The 18,910-nt window shown below is 51.9% G+C and overlaps 1 protein-coding gene across 1 annotated transcript in view; it reads right to left on the bottom strand.

Moving 5' to 3' along the window:
• The window catches only part of LOC132399559 (atrial natriuretic peptide receptor 1-like), a 102,395-nt gene that overhangs the window by 65,573 nt on the left and 17,912 nt on the right, over positions 1 to 18,910 (bottom strand). Inside the window, exons 3-7 of the mRNA XM_059980049.1 lie at positions 11,990 to 12,103; positions 8,598 to 8,733; positions 7,014 to 7,108; positions 5,274 to 5,409; positions 4,577 to 4,664 (exon numbers count right to left, since the gene is read on the bottom strand). Coding sequence (XP_059836032.1) covers positions 4,577 to 4,664; positions 5,274 to 5,409; positions 7,014 to 7,108; positions 8,598 to 8,733; positions 11,990 to 12,103 — 569 coding nt within the window. The remainder of the gene's footprint in view (positions 1 to 4,576; positions 4,665 to 5,273; positions 5,410 to 7,013; positions 7,109 to 8,597; positions 8,734 to 11,989; positions 12,104 to 18,910) is intronic.

Here is an 18,910-nt window from a genome sequence, read left to right as displayed (position 1 = left end):
TCTACCTCAGGAATTCCGGGCCCAATCGCTGAAGAGCTACCATTGAATCTATACCTACTGGCCTAAAGGATGATGGCTACCAAATCCCAGTGGGAAGGATGAAAAATGATTGAAGCAATTGAGTGAACAGATGCATTTTTTCAAAAAAAATTCCATAATCTCCATCAGTACAGGGTGCACCGTGAAGTTGTGAGCTTAGTCCCCGATCTATCTGTAGACTTACTAGTCATAGACTTATGACGATGTGGCTGAGCACAACTCCAATGCCATATACGAGTTTGCTGACAACACCACTGTCATTGGCCAAACCAAAGGTAGTGATGAGTCAGTATATGGGAGGGAGAATGAAAATCTGGCTGAGTGGTGCCACAACAACACCTCTCATTCAGTGTCAGAAGGACCAAGGGGCCGATTATTGACCAGGAGGAGGAAACCAGAAGTCCATGAGTCAGTCACCATTGGGGGATCAGAGGTGGAGAGGGTCAGCAACTTTAAATTCCTCAGTGCTATCACTTCAGTGTTCCCGGGCCCAGCACAGGTGCAGTTACGGAGAAAGCATAACAGTGCCCCTACTTCCTTAGGACTTCACAAAGATTCACTATGACACCTAAGATTCAATTTGACAAACTTCTATAGACGTGGGGTGGAGAACATGTTGATTGGCTGCATCACTGCTTGAAATGGAAACACCAATGCCCTTGAACAGAAAGTCCTACAGCAAGTAATGGATTATGGGTAAAGCCCTCCCCACCAAGGTGGAGAAAAGGAGGAATTCATCTCATGGAAGGTGAAGAACATTTAGAATTCTCTGTCCCTTTATGTTCAAGGGAGGTGCTCAGATAACGGGGAAAGTTGAGAATTAATGGGGAGCGGGGAGGAAAGTTAACCAAGACCACAATCAGATTGGTCACGGCATGACTGACTGGTGGGACAGGTACGAGGGGCTGCTGGAGTTGTGGAGGGGGGCTGAGCAGGAGCAATAAGGGGGCTGGTATGGAGCAGAAACACAGGCATGGAGCAGTGGGTACAAAAAGCACGGCTCTGCACTGTGAGTAGAGGGTGCATAGTTGTTGGGCTGCTCTGCTTCAGTTATATATGTAACTGTATATAAGGTTTCACTGCTAATGTAATGGTTTCTCTATAACAGCAGTGTTTGGGTAATGACTAGAGATAACGGGGGCTTTGGAGTGTGTGCCATCCAACCAGAGGCATGTTGTTCTTTCTTGTGGGTCTGAGGGATGGGATTTTGTCAGTGAGAGATGAAGAGAGAAGACATGAGTGGAGTTGGTAGACTGCCAGATGGAGTTTCATGAGAACAGGCCCTTTTTCTTTTTTGTTTCTTTACCAACCTACAGTCAAATTAAGAATTATAAAGCTCAATTGTTTAATTGCAAATTGTGTACTGTCTGTTATTTCGAGGTACTGACTTGTAACAGGGGAACACATCGTTGTGCATCCACCCAAACAAGATTTCTGAAGTTTGGATGGGCTGGAGGCTGTCTTCCCCTAGATTAAGCTTCTAGCTGAACCGAGGGTTACACATAGAACTATGGAACATGGAACAGAAAAGGTCTTTTGGCCCACCTTATTGTGGTAACCTACTCTAAGATCAATTTAACCCTTCCCTCCCACATTGCTTTCCATTTACCTTCATCTACAGTACTGTGCAAAAGTCTTAGGCACATATTTATAGGCAGAGTGACTAAGAGTTTTACACAGTACTGCTTTTGACAATGTGGAGTGGAGACAGAGTTTGTAAACCTGGCAGGAGCAATGGATATTGAGAATGGGTGGAGCGCTGTGGAAGGGGTGTGGGAGGGGTGCCCGGGTGAGGGGGTGGAATGGGTGCAGATTCACTCAACCCTGCGACACCCGTCAAGGTGACTTGATTCCAAACGATTGGTTTATTGCTCACTACAGAATGCCTCTCTGGTGCTTCCCTCTCCCTGCCCCCTTCCCATTCTCAGTCCACAACAGAGACCCATATCAGAATCAGGTTCCTCATCACTCACATGTCATGGAAGTACAGTACAATACATAAAATCATTATAGTACTATGAAGGTCTTAGGCATCCTTGCTCTATGCCTAAGATGTTTACACGCTTATATTTACATGCTTATATTTACATATTTATGCACATTTTATTCTGTATCTGTACTTCTAACATTATTTTAATATGATTCTTTATCATTGTTGAATGTTGTTTATTTTTGTTTCACGTCTCGCCCTGACCAACACACCACAGCAGATTCCTAATACATGTCCTTGCATGTGATGAATAAAGTTGATCCTTGGTCCGACAGTGTGAGGTCCAGAACTCCATCCCAATATTCCAGCTGAGATCTGACCAGGGGGTTATAACATTGGAGTATATTATCCCTACTTTTGTATTTAGTGCCACAACTAGTGAAGACCAATATCCTCACTGCCTTACTAACCACATTGTCTACCTGTGTTGCTGTCTTCCAGAACCTGTGGACTTGTACACAGAGGTTTCTCCTCTCTTTCATACTTTCCAGGACCCAACCTTTCTGTGCCCTAACCTCATATTAAACTCCTTCTGCCATTTTCAACCCACTTCACTAACAGCACGTAGCATAGCGGTTAGCACAACATTTTACAGCGACATTCCCGGCTGTTGTCCGCAAGGAGTCTGCACGTTCTCCCCGTGACCCTGTGGGTCTCCTCCGGCTGCTCCAGTTTCCTCCCACAGTCCAAAGACGTATGGGCGAGGGTCAGTAAGTTGTGGGCATGCTTTGCTGGTGCTGTAAGCATGGCGACGCTTGTGGGTTGCCCCCAGCACATCCTTGGACTGTGTTGTTTATGTAAAATGATTTATTTCACTAAATAAACACAAGAAAATCTGCAGATGCTGGAAATCTAAAGCAACACACACAAAATGCTGGAGGCACTCAGAAGGCCAGGCAGCATCTATGGAAATGAATGAAGAGTTGATGTTTTGGACTGAGACCCTTCTTCAGGACTGGAAAGGAAGGGGGAAGATGCTAGAATAAAAATGTGGGGGGAGGAAAGGAGGACCGTATCCAACGGACAACCCCATCAGACTCACAGGTGAAGTGTTGCCTCATCTGGAAGGACTGTTTGGGGCCCTGAATGGAGATGCGCGGGCAGGTGTAACACTTAGGCCACTTGCAGGGTTAAGTGCCAGGAAGGAGATTAGTGGGGAGGGATGAATGAACAAGGGATTCATGGGGGGACTGAAGGAGGTGGGGGAGGTCATTGTATGTCTCTATGTACATTTAAGAAAGCTCTTCTTTAAAAGGTACAAGCCTGTGCACCAACCAACTCAAGGACAGCTTCTATCCCACTGTTCTCAGACTCCTGAACAGACCTTCCAAGATGAACTCCCGATCTCCCAGCCGAGCAGGCTGTGCCCTTGCACCTTGCTCTTTCTCTGTAACCGTAACATCACATCTGTTCTCCTTCTCACTACCTCGTCCTGGTGTGTGGAAGCAGGCAAACAAAAGCTTTCACTGTACATCGGTACGTGGGACAATTACAAAGAGGATTACAACCCCACCATTGGATTTGGAGGCTCGCGTGCCTCAATGACCTGGAGAGCTATGCTGGCTGGAGTCAGGGCTTTATGCTGTTGGTAGGGTCACTCATGCCAAACAGGTCAAAGGGTAAAGGCCAGACCAACAGTGATCCACTGGTCCTCCAGGTTCAGGAGTTCAGCCCAGGGCCAACAACCCTGACTGGTCAATCAAAACTGTTATGGAAACAGCAATGAAGATTCTTACATCTGGATGTGATGGTATTCCTGAGTCTATTCCAGGGCTTGCATGGCTGACAGTGGTGAAAACCAACAGGAAGCTAACGATATGATGAAGGAAGCCCTGAACCCCGCCAGAGATAGGGAACCTTTGTTGCTGCCCAAAACGCCAGCAGCATAACGGGCGGTAAATGAGTATTATCCCAAATACAAGAGCTTCTGCAGGTGCTGGAAACCTAGAGCAACACACACAAAATGCTGGAGAAACATGGCACCATGAGACATATGTTTATCTCTCTGCCTTCTACACTATTAACAAGTCAACCTACCCTCTGCACTATCGATGTCAAATTAAATGGCAGAGAAGGCTGGAGAGGCTGAGCTGCTTCAGCTCTGGTTCACGTGCTCATGAGAACTGCCAGGAGATCACATAGAGAGGCCCTCTGTTGGTCAGGGTTGGACATGGATTTTGCATCAACACACAAGCCAGTGCAGGATCCAAACGGACGGCAGAGACCGATACAGTTTGCCACCAGCGACATCGCAAGAGTTGCCAGTCAGCGTTGAACTCAACCTAAGACTGCCTTAAGGACTCCAGCTCCGCATTTTTCCCCCCGGGGTTTACTCCCGAATCCTTCCCGATGGACAGCTATAGCTGCAAGGCAGTAGAGAATTGAAATCAAAATTTTTCTTCTCCGAGGTGAGCTGCCAACCACGGCTGACAAAACTCATCTACCCAGACTGGTTTTAAGTTGCCAGTAACCCACCTTTGCCCCTTCTGGGAGAGAGTTGTTCAGCCCCAGAGATTTTTTCCTGAAAATGCCTCTAAACCTGGTTACCTGTAGGCCAGAATCGAGCTGCTCGTGATGATGAGAAGAATCAGAATGACGATGATGGATAAGACTTCGAGCATTGAGAATGCTCTTCCTAAGGAGAAAAGAAGCAAGGATTAGCTGAGGGTTGGCACAGTAGCACTGATCTATTAGAGTGCTAGCAACCCAGGTTCAATTCCCACCACCGTCTGTACAGAGTTTGTTTGCTCTCCCCTTGACTACATGGGCTTCCTCCAGGTGCTCCGGTTTCCTCCCAATCCCAAAGATGGACGGGTTAGTAGGTTAATTGGTCACATGGGTGTGATTGAGCAGGTCAGAGAGCATCTAGTTAGGGAAATGGACAATTAATGCTTTGGATTGAGATTGCTCAACCTCGTTGACTGTGCATTTCCTTCCACTGACGGTGTCATTCCACTGGAGTTATTCCGGCAGATGTGCGGGTGGATGGGAACGGAACGCGAGAAGACAAATCTCAAGATTGTATATGGAATACATACTTCGATAATAAATGTACTTTGAACTTGGCGAGTTGCTGTTGGCTCTAGAGAGGAGGTTGGAAGATGCAGTAACAGGGAGACCACCCACACTCCAGGCTGGATAGCAAATCCAAGTCAGAAGGTGATGGGGGAACGGACTGGGGGTGGGGGGGTGGGGGTTGGGTTTTCGAAGCCTTCACCAACTCCGAAGGTCAGTGAGCTCACACCTTTCTGACAGGCAGGATTTTCATTGTCGAAGCCGCAGTGAGGAACGTCCTCGGGCACTGCGTTCCCAGGCCAGTGAATCTCCAGCCCGGAGATGGGCAGGATCCTCTTCATGGTCCCGTTGTAGTGCTCTACCACCTAGAGAAAGAGAGAGGGGGCAGGAAAGAGAATGGGGGGAGAGAGAGAGGGGGAGGAGGCATGAGGGAGGAGAAGGGAGGAATGAGGGGGTGGAGAGATGTGAGGGTGAAGGAGGAGGTGGGGAAATAGGAAAGGGGAGAGTTGAGGAGACGGGAGAGTGGAGGTGGAGGGGGAGTGGGGGAGAGTGGAGGGAGGGAAGAGGGGGAGGGGAGAGGGGAGAGTGGAGGGGAAGGGGAGAGGGGAGAGTGGAGGGGGAGTGGGGGGGAGTGGGGAGAGTGGGGAGAGTGAAGGGGAGGGGGAGAGGGGAGGGGGAGAGGGGAGAGGGGAGAGTGGAGGGGGAGTGGGGGGAGTGGGGGAGAGTGGAGGGGGAGTGGGGAGAGTGGGGGGAGAGTGGGGGGAGAGTGGGGGGAGGGAGGAGGGGAGGGAGGAGGGGAGGGAGGAGGGGAGGGAGGAGGGGAGGGAGGAGGGGAGAGTGGGGGGAGGGAGGAGGGGAGAGTGAAGGTGGAGAGGGAAGAGAATTGAGTGAGAGGTTATCATTTTCCCTTTACTCGTTAAGCCATTGAATTCAAGAATCAGGAAGTTATGTTGCAGCTTGATAAAACTTGGGTAAATTGGTAAATTTATGACAGCTGTGGCAGGGTTGGAATTCCATTACTTCCTAAAAGGTGAATCCTAGCAGCATAAATGGCAGTGATGTTGCACTTGCTGATGAGCTTATGCTTTTGAAAGGAAAATAACACTAGGACCAAGTCCACAGCATCTGGCAGCTGTGTGATGTCTGCCTTGGAGGCTGGCGTGAGAGCATCCTTCAAGAGATCAGGCCACGATGGCACTGGGCAGGGTGAGATCTGTACACTGACTGAGTCTCTCAGTCCCTCTCTCTCAGGGTGAGATCTGCACACTGACCAGTGTCTCTCAGTCCCCCTCTCTCAGGGTGAGATCTGTACACTGACTGAGTCTCTCAGTCCCTCTCTCTCAGGGTGAGATCTGCACACTGACCAGTGTCTCTCAGTCCCTCTCTCTCAGGGTGAGATCTGCACACTGACCAGTGTGTCTCAGTCCCTCTCTCTCAGGGTGAGATCTGCACACTGACCAGTGTCTCTCAGTCCCTCTCTCTCAGGGTGAGATCTGTACACTGACAAGTGGGAGTGTTCAAGGATACCTTCAACCTCTCGGTGCTGCGGTTGGAGGTTCCCACCTGCTTCAAAAGGGCGACGACCATACGGAGCTCAAAAGAGCAAGAAAGACTATGTAGACTATTTTCTAAACAGGCAGAAAATTCAAAAATCAGAGGTGCAAAGGAACACGGCGTGCTCTCTTGGTCATAGTGTCAAAATGATTAGACCAGGACAAGTTATTGGTGATAATTAGAAATATTAGTTCAAGGAGAAAACTGTCTACTCTGTGAGGCAGCAGTTGAGAGATCTTGACCTCCATGGGATGATGACGACATGAGCTCAGGTTCAAGGCTCCACTGGAAAGATCTCTTCCTTTGGACCCTGCTTTTCACTGCACTGAGCAGTTGATCCAAGCACCAGGGGAGATGAAACAGTGTCAAATATGAGTTAAAGGATATTGAGGCAAAGGGAAAGAGATTTCCTGACCTGGAAAGTTCCAGACTCTGTGTCAATCATGTCCCAGAGTGAGTAGTCATTCTCTCGATCTCCATTTTCATCCATCTTCAGAAATCCTGTCACTCCTGCAAAAAAGGACACAGCAGATGGGTCTTACTCCACATGGGCATCTCTCAGAGGAGATATAAACACTAACTAGAGTCTCTGACCCCCTCTCTCAGGGTGAGAGCTGTACACTGACTGAGTTTCTCAGTCCCTCCCTCTCAGGGGGAGATCTGTACACTGACCAGTGTCTCTCAGTCCCTCTCTCTCAGGGTGAGATCTGTACACTGACCAGTGTCTCTCAGTCCCTCTCTCTCAGGGGATATCTGTACACTGACCGGTGTCTCTCAGTCTCTCTCTCTCAGGGGGAGATCTGTACACGGACCAGTGTCTCTCAGTCCCTCTCTTTCAGGGGATATCTGTACACTGACCAGTGTCTCTCAGTCCCTCTCTCTCTGGGGATATCTGTACACTGACCGGTGTCTCTCAGTCTCTCTCTCTCAGGGGGAGATCTGTACACGGACCAGTGTCTCTCAGTCCCTCTCTTTCAGGGGATATCTGTACACTGACCGGTGTCTCTCAGTCCCTCTCTCTCAGGGGATATCTGTACACTGACCAGTGTCTCTCAGTCTCTCTCTCTCAGGGGGAGATCTGTACACGGACCAGTGTCTCTCAGTCCCTCTCTTTCAGGGGATATCTGTACACTGACCAGTGTCTCTCAGTCCCTCTCTTTCAGGGGATATCTGTACACTGACCGGTGTCTCTCAGTCCCTCTCTCTCAGGGGGAGATCTGTACACGGACCAGTGTCTCCCAGTCCCCCCTCTCTCAGGGTGAGATCTGTACACTGACCAGTGTCTCTCAGTCCCTCTCTTTCAGGGGATATCTGTACACTGACCGGTGTCTCTCAGTCCCTCTCTCTCAGGGGGAGATCTGTACACGGACCAGTGTCTCCCAGTCCCCCCTCTCTCAGGGTGAGATCTGTACACTGACCAGTGTCTCTCAGTCCCTCTCTCTCAGCGGATATCTGTACACTGACCAGAGTCCCCCTCTCTCAGGGTGAGATCTGTACACTGACCAGTGTCTCTCAGTCCCTCTCTCTCAGCGGATATCTGTACACTGACCAGTGTCTCTCAGTCCCCCTCTCTCAGGGTGAGATCTGTACACTGACCAGTGTCTCTCAGTCCCCCTCTCTCAGGGTGAGATCTGTACACTGACCAGTGTCTCTCAGTCCCTCTCTCTCAGCGGATATCTATACACTGACCAGTGTCTCTCAGTCCCTCTCTCTCAGGGGGAGATCTGTACACTGACCAGTGTCTCTCAGTCCCTCTCTCTCTGGGGTGAGATCTGTACACTGACCGGTGTCTCTCAGTCCCTCTCTCTCTGGGGTGAGATCTGTACACTGACCGGTGTCTCTCAGTCCCTCTCTCTCTGGGGTGAGTGACCTCTGTCACTCCGAGTGAGATCTGTACATTCAGGTGATATCACTGATCACTGTTACACTGATACAGTTCCTCTCACTCTGGAAGGTATGAGAAAGCTGGGAGATGGAGGTTCTGCCGACCTCCGCTTACCTCGGAAGGTTCGATTCCACATCTGCTTGGTGATTGCCACGGCATCCCTTGTTGTGCCCCCTCGTGCCAGCGTCTCGTTGAGAGCGTGGGCATACAACATAATGCCGTCGTAGAAAGAGCCCGCAATGTAATTCATCTGGAATGTGGCGGAAGAGGCTCTGGTGAAGCCAAGGTACCTTTACAAATTTCCAACTGTGACTTTGTTTGGGATTAGTTGGGATAAAGGAATATCCTGGAAGTGGGGGGTGGGGGAGAGGGAGTGTGCGGAATTATGCTATAAGAGTCTCCGGTTTAATAGGAAGCAAACTAATTTGTCGACAAAGCTTGTCGGCAATACCCCTCCCACAGTGTGTCAGTCCCTCAGTGCCTGTCAGTCCAGCATTCCCACTACCCTCCCAGAGCGTGACTGTCCCTCTATTCCCTCCTACGGTGTGATTCTCCCTCCTCTATTCCCCTCCCACAGGGAAAAGCTCCCTCAGTACCACCCTCACTGGATGATGCTCCCTCAGTACCGCCTCAACAGTGTGACTCTCCCTCAGTAACCACCCTCATAGTGTGATGCTCCCTCAGTATCACCACCACAATGTGACTCTCCCTCAAAACCGTGCCTCAATACTGTGACTCTCCACAGTGAGGAGCTCCCTCATTACTACGCGAGTGCAGCCTGGATGATGTTTGAGAGTCGGTCTCAGATGACCAGTCTGCTGTTAGAGTTCTGCTGGACCACAGGGGTTAAAGGTCAGCAGGCTCCAGGAGTCCGTGGGGGTGAATGTGTCTCTGTCCCAATGTCCGTGGGGGTCAATGGAGTCTCTGTCCGGGTGCCCACGGGGGGGTGAATGGTGTCTCTGTCCCAGTGTCCATGGGGGTGAATGTGTCTCTGTCCCAGTGTCCGTGGGGGTGAGTGGTGCCCCTGTCCAGGTGCCCGTGGGGGTGAATGGTGTCTCTGTCTGGGTGCCCATGGGGGGTGAATGGTGTCTCTGTCCCAGTGTCCGTGGGGGTGAATGGTGTCTCTGTCCAGGTGCCCGTGGGGGTGAATGGTGTCTCGGTCCCAGTGTCCATGGGGGGGAATGGTGTCTCTGTCCCAGTGTCCGTGGGGGTGAATGGTGCCCCTGTCCAGGTGCCTGTGGGGGGGAATGGTGTCTCTGTCCCATTGTCCGTGGGGGTGAATGGTGTCTCTGTCCAGGTGTCCATGGGGGTGAGTGGTGTCTCTGTCCCATTGTCCATGGGGGTGAGTGGTGCCCCTGTCCAGGTGTCTGTGGGGGTGAGTGGTGCCCCTGTCCAGGTGCCCGTGGGGGTGAGTGGTGTCTCTGTCCGAGTGTCCATGGGGGGGAATGGTGTCTCTGTCCAGGAGCCCGTGGGGGTGAATATGTCTCTGTCCGGGTGCCCATGGGGGGGAATGGTGTCTCTGTCCCATTGTCCGTGGGGGTGAATATGTCTCTGTCCAGGAGCCCGTGGGGGGTGATCGATGCCCCTGTCCAGGTGCCCGTGGGGGTGAATATGTCTCTGTCCAGGAGCCCGTGGGGGTGATCGATGCCCCTGTCCAGGTGCCCGTGGGGGTGAGTGGTGTCTCTGTCCAGGTGCCCGTGGGGGTGAATATGTCTCTGTCCAGGAGCCCGTGGGGGTGATCGATGCCCCTGTCCAGGTGCCCGTGGGGGTGAGTGGTGTCTCTGTCCAGGTGCCCGTGGGGGTGAATATGTCTCTGTCCAGGAGCCCGTGGGGGTGATCGATGCCCCTGTCCAGGTGCCCATGGGGGTGAGTGGTGTCTCTGTCCAGGTGCCCATGGGGGTGAATATGTCTCTGTCCAGGAGCCCGTGGGGGTGAGTGGTGTCTCTGTCCGAGTGTCCATGGGGGGGAATGGTGTCTCTGTCCAGGAGCCCGTGGGGGTGAATATGTCTCTGTCCGGGTGCCCATGGGGGAGAATGGTGTCTCTGTCCCATTGTCCGTGGGGGTGAATGGTGTCTCTGTCCAGGTGCCTGTGGGGGTGAATATGTCTCTGTCCAGGTGCCCGTGGGGGTGAATATGTCTCTGTCCAGGAGCCCGTGGGGGTGATCGATGCCCCTGTCCAGGTGCCCATGGGGGTGAGTGGTGTCTCTGTCCAGGTGCCCGTGGGGGTGAATATGTCTCTGTCCAGGAGCCCATGGGGGGTGATCGATGCCCCTGTCCAGGTGCCCGTGGGGGTGAGTGGTGTCTCTGTCCAGGTGCCCTTGGGGGTGAATATGTCTCTGTCCAGGAGCCCGTGGGGGTGATCGATGCCCCTGTCCAGGTGCCCGTGGGGGTGAGTGGTGTCTCTGTCCAGGTGCCCGTGGGGGTGAATATGTCTCTGTCCAGGTGCCCGTGGGGGTGAATATGTCTCTGTCCAGGAGCCCGTGGGGGTGAACGATGCCCCTGTCCAGGTGCCCGTGGGGGTGAGTGGTGTCTCTGTCCAGGTGCCCGTGGGGGTGAATATGTCTCTGTCCAGGAGCCCGTGGGGGTGATCGATGCCCCTGTCCAGGTGCCCGTGGGGGTGAGTGTTGTCTCTGTCCAGGTGCCCGTGGGGGTGATCGGTGCCCCTGTCCAGGTGCCCGTGGGGGTGAGTGGTGTCTCTGTCCAGGTGCCCGTGGGGGTGAATATGTCTCTGTCCAGGAGCCCGTGGGGGTGATCGATGCCCCTGTCCAGGTGCCCGTGGGGGTGAGTGGTGTCTCTGTCCAGGTGCCCGTGGGGGTGAATATGTCTCTGTCCAGGAGCCCGTGGGGGTGATCGATGCCCCTGTCCAGGTGCCCGTGGGGGTGAGTGTTGTCTCTGTCCAGGTGCCCGTGGGGGTGATCGGTGCCCCTGTCCAGGTGCCCGTGGGGGTGAGTGTTGTCTCTGTCCAGGTGCCCGTGGGGGTGATCGGTGCCCCTGTCCAGGTGCCCGTGGGGTGAATATGTCTCTGTCCAGGAGCCCGTGGGGGTGAGTGGTGTCTCTGTCCAGGTGCCCATGGGGGTGAGTGGTGTCTCTGTCCAGGTGCCCGTGGGGGTGAATATGTCTCTGTCCAGGAGCCCGTGGGGGTGATCGATGCCCCTGTCCAGGTGCCCGTGGGGGTGAGTGGTGTCTCTGTCCCAGTGTCTGTGGGGGTGAATGGTGTCTCTGTCCAGGAGCCCGTGGGGGTGATCGATGCCCCTGTCCAGGTGCCCGTGGGGGTGAGTGGTGTCTCTGCCCCAGTGTCTGTGGGGGTGAATGGTGTCTCTGTCCAGGAGCCCGTGGGGGTGATCGATGCCCCTGTCCAGGTGCCCGTGGGGGTGAATGGTGTCTCTGTCCAGGAGCCCGTGGGGGTGATCGATGCCCCTGTCCAGGTGCCCGTGGGGTGAGTGTTGTCTCTGTCCAGGTGCCCGTGGGGGTGATCGGTGCCCCTGTCCGGACCCATTCGAACTCACCAGCGTATTCTCAATGGTGAAGTTGAAGAACTGAGCAGCGTAATGCTTCAGGTCCTGTACAAATTGTCCATACTCGGGGTTCTCAGGTTCCCTGTAGGTTATAATCATCACAGCCTGGCGACAGAGAGAACAGAGGTGTCACCATCACACAGAGTTGTCACACTGTCCCTGTCCTGTCACACAGAGTTGTCACTCTGTCCCTGTCCCGCCACACAGAGATGACACCCCGTACCATTCCCGTCACACAGAGCTGTCACCCTGTCCCTACCCCGTCACCTTGACCCTGTCCTGTCACATAGAGATGTAACCCTGCTCCGTCACGCAGACGTGTCTCCCTGTCTCTGTCCCATCATACAGAAGTGTCACCCTGTCCTGTCAGACAGATTCACCCTGTCCCTGTCTTGTTACACATAGGTGTCACCCTGTCCACTTCCCATCACACAGAGTTGTAACCTCCTCTTAGTCTCTTCATACCAGCCATCTCCCCTACTCACTCTCAGCCCAGTTTGTGCTACAGCTTTGAGGGATGTATGGATGTGTGCCTCACGATCCCTCTGTTCCTCCGCACTGTTACCCCTGTATTCTGCCTTCCAGTTCAATCTTCCCCCTGAAGTCAGTAGCCAGCTCCCAGTCTTGCTGACGTTCAGTAAGAGGCACCACTCAGCCAACCTCCCTCCTATTTCATCACCACCTTTGATTCGGCCACTCTCTGAAAATCACCTTTGATTTAACCACTTTCTGAGTAAAAATCCCACTTCAGGCATCCCCCTATACTCTCCTCCACTACCTTAAAGTTATTCCCTCTTGCTACTCTGGTGGGGTGGAGAACTGCTGCTGTCCACTATCATCTTATACACCTCTGCCAAGTCACCTGTCATCCTCCTCCTCCTAGATCACTCAAACTGTCCTCATAAGACAGGAAGCACCTGCTCCAAAGCTTGTACACCCTTCCTAATGAGGCAACCAGGACTGAACACAGTGCGGTCTGACCAGATGAGCTGCAATATTACCTCACGGCTCCTGAACTCAATCCCCTGACTAATGAAAATCAACACATCACAGATATTGTTAACCACCTATCAACTTGTGCTGCAACCTCGAGGGATCCGTGGACGTGACCCCAAGATCCCTCCGTTTCTCCACACTGCCGTTAACATGCATTTATTCACAGTAACACTAACATTCACGTTTGAACTTTCAATACATAGCACTTCAGACTTTTCCAGGCTAAACTCCATCTGCCACTTTTCAGCCCAGCTCTGCATCCTGTCAATGTCCTGTTGTAACTTACAACAACCCTCCACACTATCCACAAGTCCACCCACCTTTGTGTCACCTGCAAACTTATTAACCCACTCTTCCACTTCCTCACCCAAGTCCTTTCTAGAAAGCACAAAGAGCAGGGGTCCCGGAACAGATCCTTGCAGAACACAACTGGTCACTGACCACCAGGCAGTATATACGCCAACTACAACCACCCTCTGCTTTCGAGGGGCAAGCTAGTTCTCAGAAATTACCTTGTCATTGCCTTGCATCTTACTAAGCGGCCTGCAAAGCACTTCATCTGCATACAAAACATTATCTTCTGCATTCTCTTATTAATTTTCCCTCTGTAATACACTCATGTACTTATATTTCAGTATTATCTATCTGCAAGGTGTGCAATACAAAGATTTTCTTTATACATCAGTATATGTGACACCAATAAATTAAAAACAAATTAGAATAAAACTCTGAGAACTTCTTAAACGGAAGGTGGGAAACATGGCATTTTAACGGAGTGTGAGAAAGTCTGTCGTGAGTTCACAATGAAACTGGGAATGGGGACCACGATGAACTTGTAAGGAGACTGGGAATGGGGGTCCCAATGAGTTTACAAGGAGACTGGGAATGGGGGTCCCAGTGAGTTTATAAGGAGACTGGGAATGGGGGTTCTGGTGAGTTTATAAGGAGACTGGGAATTGGGGTCCCAGTGAGTTTACAAGGAGACTGGGAATGGGGGTCCCAGTGAGTTTATAAGGAGACTGGGAATGGGGGTTCTGGTGAGTTTATAAGGAGACTGGGAATGGGGGTCCCAATGAGTTTATAAGGAGACTGGAAATTGGGGTCCCAGTGAGTTTATAAGGAGACTGGGAATGGGGGTCCCAATGAGTTTACAAGGAGACTGGAAATTGGGGTCCCAGTGAGTTTATAAGGAGACTGGGAATGGGGGTTCTGGTGAGTTTATAAGGAGACTGGGAATTGGGGTCCCAGTGAGTTTACAAGGAGACTGGGAATGGGGGTCCCAGTGAGTTTATAAGGAGACTGGGAATGGGGGTTCTGGTGAGTTTATAAGGAGACTGGGAATGGGGGTCCCAATGAGTTTATAAGGAGACTGGAAATTGGGGTCCCAGTGAGTTTATAAGGAGACTGGGAATGGGGGTCCTGGTGAGTTTATAAGGAGACTGGGAATGGGGGTTCTGGTGAGTTTATAAGGAGACTGGGAATGGGGGTCCCGATGAGTTTATAAGGAGACTGGGAATGGGGGTTCCGGTGAGTTTATAAGGTGACTGGGAATGGGGGTCCCGGTGAGTTTACAAGGAGACTGGGAATGGGGGTTCTGGGAGTTTATAAGGTGACTGGGAATGGGGGTCCCGGTGAGTTTACAAGGAGACTGGGAATGGGGGTTCCGGTGAGTTTATAAGGTGACTGGGAATGCGGGTCCCGGTGAGTTTACAAGGAGACTGGGAATGGGGGTCATGGTGAGTTTACAAGGAGACTGGGAATGGGGGTCACGGTGAGTTTATAAGGAGACTGGGAATGGGGGTCCCGGTGAGTTTCTTAGGAGACTGGGAATGGGGCCCCAGTAAGTTTACACTGAGAGTGGGAATGGGGGTCCCGGTGAGTTTATAAGGAGTCTGGGAATGGGGGTCATGGTGAGTTTATAAGGAGACTGGGAATTGGGGCCCCAGTGAGTTTATAAGGAGACTGGGAATTGGGGTCCCAGTGAGTTTATAAGGAGAGTGGGAATGGGGGTTCTGGTGAGTTTATAAGGAGACTGGGAATGGGGGTCCCGATGAGTTTATAAGGAGACTGGCAATGGGGGTTCCAGTGAGATAATAAGGAGACTGGGAATTGGGGTCCCGATGAATTTACAAGGAGACTGGGAATGGGGGTCACGGTGAGTTTATAAGGAGACTGGGAATGGGGGTCACGGTGAGTTTATAAGGAGACTGGGAATGGGGGTCCCGGTGAGTTTATAAGGAGAGTGGGAATAGGGGTCCCATTCAGTTTATAAGGAGACTGGGAATTGGGGTCCCAGTGAGTTTACAAGGAGAGTGGGATTGGGAGACTGGCAATGGAGGTACCGGTGATTATATAAGGAGACTGGGAATGGGGTCCCAGTAAGTTTACACCGAGAGTGGGAATGGGGGTCCCGGTGAGTTTATAAGGAGACTGGGAATTGGGGTCCCGGTGAGTTTATAAGGAGACTGGGAATTGGGGTCCCGGTGAGTTTACAAGGAGACTGGGAATGGGGGTCCCGGTGAGTTTACAAGGAGACTGGGAATGGGGGTTCCGGTGAGTTTCTTAGGAGACTGGGAATGGGGCCCCAGTAAGTTTACACTGAGAGTGGGAATGGGGGTCCTGGTGAGTTTATAAGGAGACTGGGAATTGGGGTCCTGGTGAATTTACACCGAGAGTGGGAATGGGGATCACGGTGAGTTTATAAGGAGAGTGGGAATAGGGGTCCCATTCAGTTTATAAGGAGACTGGGAATTGGGGTCCCAGTGAGTTTACAAGGAGAGTGGGATTGGGAGACTGGCAATGGAGGTACCGGTGATTTTATAAGGAGACTGGGAATGGGGTCCCAGTAAGTTTACACCGAGAGTGGGAATGGGGGTCCCGGTGAGTTTACAAGGAGACTGGGAATGGGGGTCCCAGTGAGTTTATAAGGGGACTGGGAATGGGGGTTCTGGTGAGTTTATAAGGAGACTGGGAATGGGGGTCCCAATGAGTTTATAAGGAGACTGGAAATTGGGGTCCCAGTGAGTTTATAAGGAGACTGGGAATGGGGGTCCCAATGAGTTTACAAGGAGACTGGGAATGGGGGTCCCAGTGAGTTTATAAGGAGACTGGGAATGGGGGTTCTGGTGAGTTTATAAGGAGACTGGGAATTGGGGTCCCAGTGAGTTTACAAGGAGACTGGGAATGGGGGTCCCAGTGAGTTTATAAGGAGACTGGGAATGGGGGTTCTGGTGAGTTTATAAGGAGACTGGGAATGGGGGTCCCAATGAGTTTATAAGGAGACTGGAAATTGGGGTCCCAGTGAGTTTATAAGGAGACTGGGAATGGGGGTCCCAATGAGTTTACAAGGAGACTGGGAATGGGGGTCCCAGTGAGTTTATAAGGAGACTGGGAATGGGGGTTCTGGTGAGTTTATAAGGAGACTGGGAATTGGGGTCCCAGTGAGTTTACAAGGAGACTGGGAATGGGGGTTCTGGGAGTTTATAAGGTGACTGGGAATGGGGGTCCCGGTGAGTTTACAAGGAGACTGGGAATGGGGGTTCCGGTGAGTTTATAAGGTGACTGGGAATGGGGGTCCCGGTGAGTTTACAAGGAGACTGGGAATGGGGGTCATGGTGAGTTTACAAGGAGACTGGGAATGGGGGTCACGGTGAGTTTATAAGGAGACTGGGAATGGGGGTCCCGGTGAGTTTCTTAGGAGACTGGGAATGGGGGTCATGGTGAGTTTACAAGGAGACTGGGAATGGGGGTCACGGTGAGTTTATAAGGAGACTGGGAATGGGGGTCCCGGTGAGTTTCTTAGGAGACTGGGAATGGGGCCCCAGTAAGTTTACACTGAGAGTGGGAATGGGGGTCCCGGTGAGTTTATAAGGAGTCTGGGAATGGGGGTCATGGTGAGTTTATAAGGAGACTGGGAATTGGGGCCCCAGTGAGTTTATAAGGAGACTGGGAATTGGGGTCCCAGTGAGTTTATAAGGAGAGTGGGAATGGGGGTTCTGGTGAGTTTATAAGGAGACTGGGAATGGGGGTCCCGATGAGTTTATAAGGAGACTGGCAATGGGGGTTCCAGTGAGATAATAAGGAGACTGGGAATTGGGGTCCCGATGAATTTACAAGGAGACTGGGAATGGGGGTCACGGTGAGTTTATAAGGAGACTGGGAATGGGGGTCACGGTGAGTTTATAAGGAGACTGGGAATGGGGGTCCCGGTGAGTTTATAAGGAGAGTGGGAATAGGGGTCCCATTCAGTTTATAAGGAGACTGGGAATTGGGGTCCCAGTGAGTTTACAAGGAGAGTGGGATTGGGAGACTGGCAATGGAGGTACCGGTGATTTTATAAGGAGACTGGGAATGGGGTCCCAGTAAGTTTACACCGAGAGTGGGAATGGGGGTCCCGGTGAGTTTATAAGGAGACTGGGAATTGGGGTCCCGGTGAGTTTACAAGGAGACTGGGAATGGGGGTCCCGGTGAGTTTACAAGGAGACTGGGAATGGGGGTTCCGGTGAGTTTCTTAGGAGGTTGGGAATGGGGCCCCAGTAAGTTTACACTGAGAGTGGGAATGGGGGTCCTGGTGAGTTTATAAGGAGACTGGGAATTGGGGTCCTGGTGAATTTACACCGAGAGTGGGAATGGGGATCACGGTGAGTTTATAAGGAGAGTGGGAATAGGGGTCCCATTCAGTTTATAAGGAGACTGGGAATTGGGGTCCCAGTGAGTTTACAAGGAGAGTGGGATTGGGAGACTGGCAATGGAGGTACCGGTGATTTTATAAGGAGACTGGGAATGGGGTCCCAGTAAGTTTACACCGAGAGTGGGAATGGGGGTCCCGGTGAGTTTATAAGGAGACTGGGAATTGGGGTCCCGGTGAGTTTATAAGGAGACTGGGAATTGGGGTCCCGGTGAGTTTACAAGGAGACTGGGAATGGGGGTCCCGGTGAGTTTACAAGGAGACTGGGAATGGGGGTTCCGGTGAGTTTCTTAGGAGACTGGGAATGGGGCCTCAGTAAGTTTACACTGAGAGTGGGAATGGGGTCCTGGTGAGTTTATAAGGAGACTGGGAATTGGGGTCCTGGTGAATTTACACCGAGAGTGGGAATGGGGATCACGGTGAGTTTATAAGGAGAGTGGGAATAGGGGTCCCCATTCAGTTTATAAGGAGACTGAGAATTGGGGTCCCAGTGAGTTTACACCAAGAGTGGGAATGGGGGTCCCGGTGAGTTTATAAGGAGACTGGGAATGGGGTCCCAGTAAGTTTACACCGAGAGTGGGAATGGGGGTCCTGGTGAGTTTATAAGGAGACTGGGAATGGGGTCCCAGTAAGTTTACACCGAGAGTGGGAATGGGGGTCCCGGTGAGTTTATAAGGAGAGTGGGAATAGGGGTCCCATTCAGTTTATAAGGAGACTGGGAATTGGGGTCCTGGTGAATTTACACCGAGAGTGGGAATGGGGGTCCCGGTGAGTTTATAAGGAGAGTGGGAATAGGGGTCCCATTCAGTTTATAAGGAGACTGGGAATTGGGGTCCCAGTGAGTTTACAAGGAGACTGGGATTGGGAGACTGGCAATGGAGGTACCGGTGATTTTATAAGGAGACTGGGAATGGGGTCCCAGTAAGTTTACACCGAGAGTGGGAATGGGGGTCCCGGTGAGTTTATAAGGAGACTGGGAATTGGGGTCCCGGTGAGTTTATAAGGAGACTGGGAATTGGGGTCCCGGTGAGTTTACAAGGAGACTGGGAATGGGGGTCCCGGTGAGTTTACAAGGAGACTGGGAATGGGGGTTCCGGTGAGTTTCTTAGGAGACTGGGAATGGGGCCCCAGTAAGTTTACACTGAGAGTGGGAATGGGGGTCCTGGTGAGTTTATAAGGAGACTGGGAATTGGGGTCCTGGTGAATTTACACCGAGAGTGGGAATGGGG

This window comes from Hypanus sabinus, chromosome 9 (genome assembly GCF_030144855.1).
Source record: "Hypanus sabinus isolate sHypSab1 chromosome 9, sHypSab1.hap1, whole genome shotgun sequence".
In the NCBI taxonomy this organism is placed as follows: Eukaryota; Metazoa; Chordata; class Chondrichthyes; order Myliobatiformes; family Dasyatidae; genus Hypanus; species Hypanus sabinus.
Note: the sequence above shows the minus strand (reverse complement) of the source record. Positions and strands in the feature narration are given on the sequence as shown.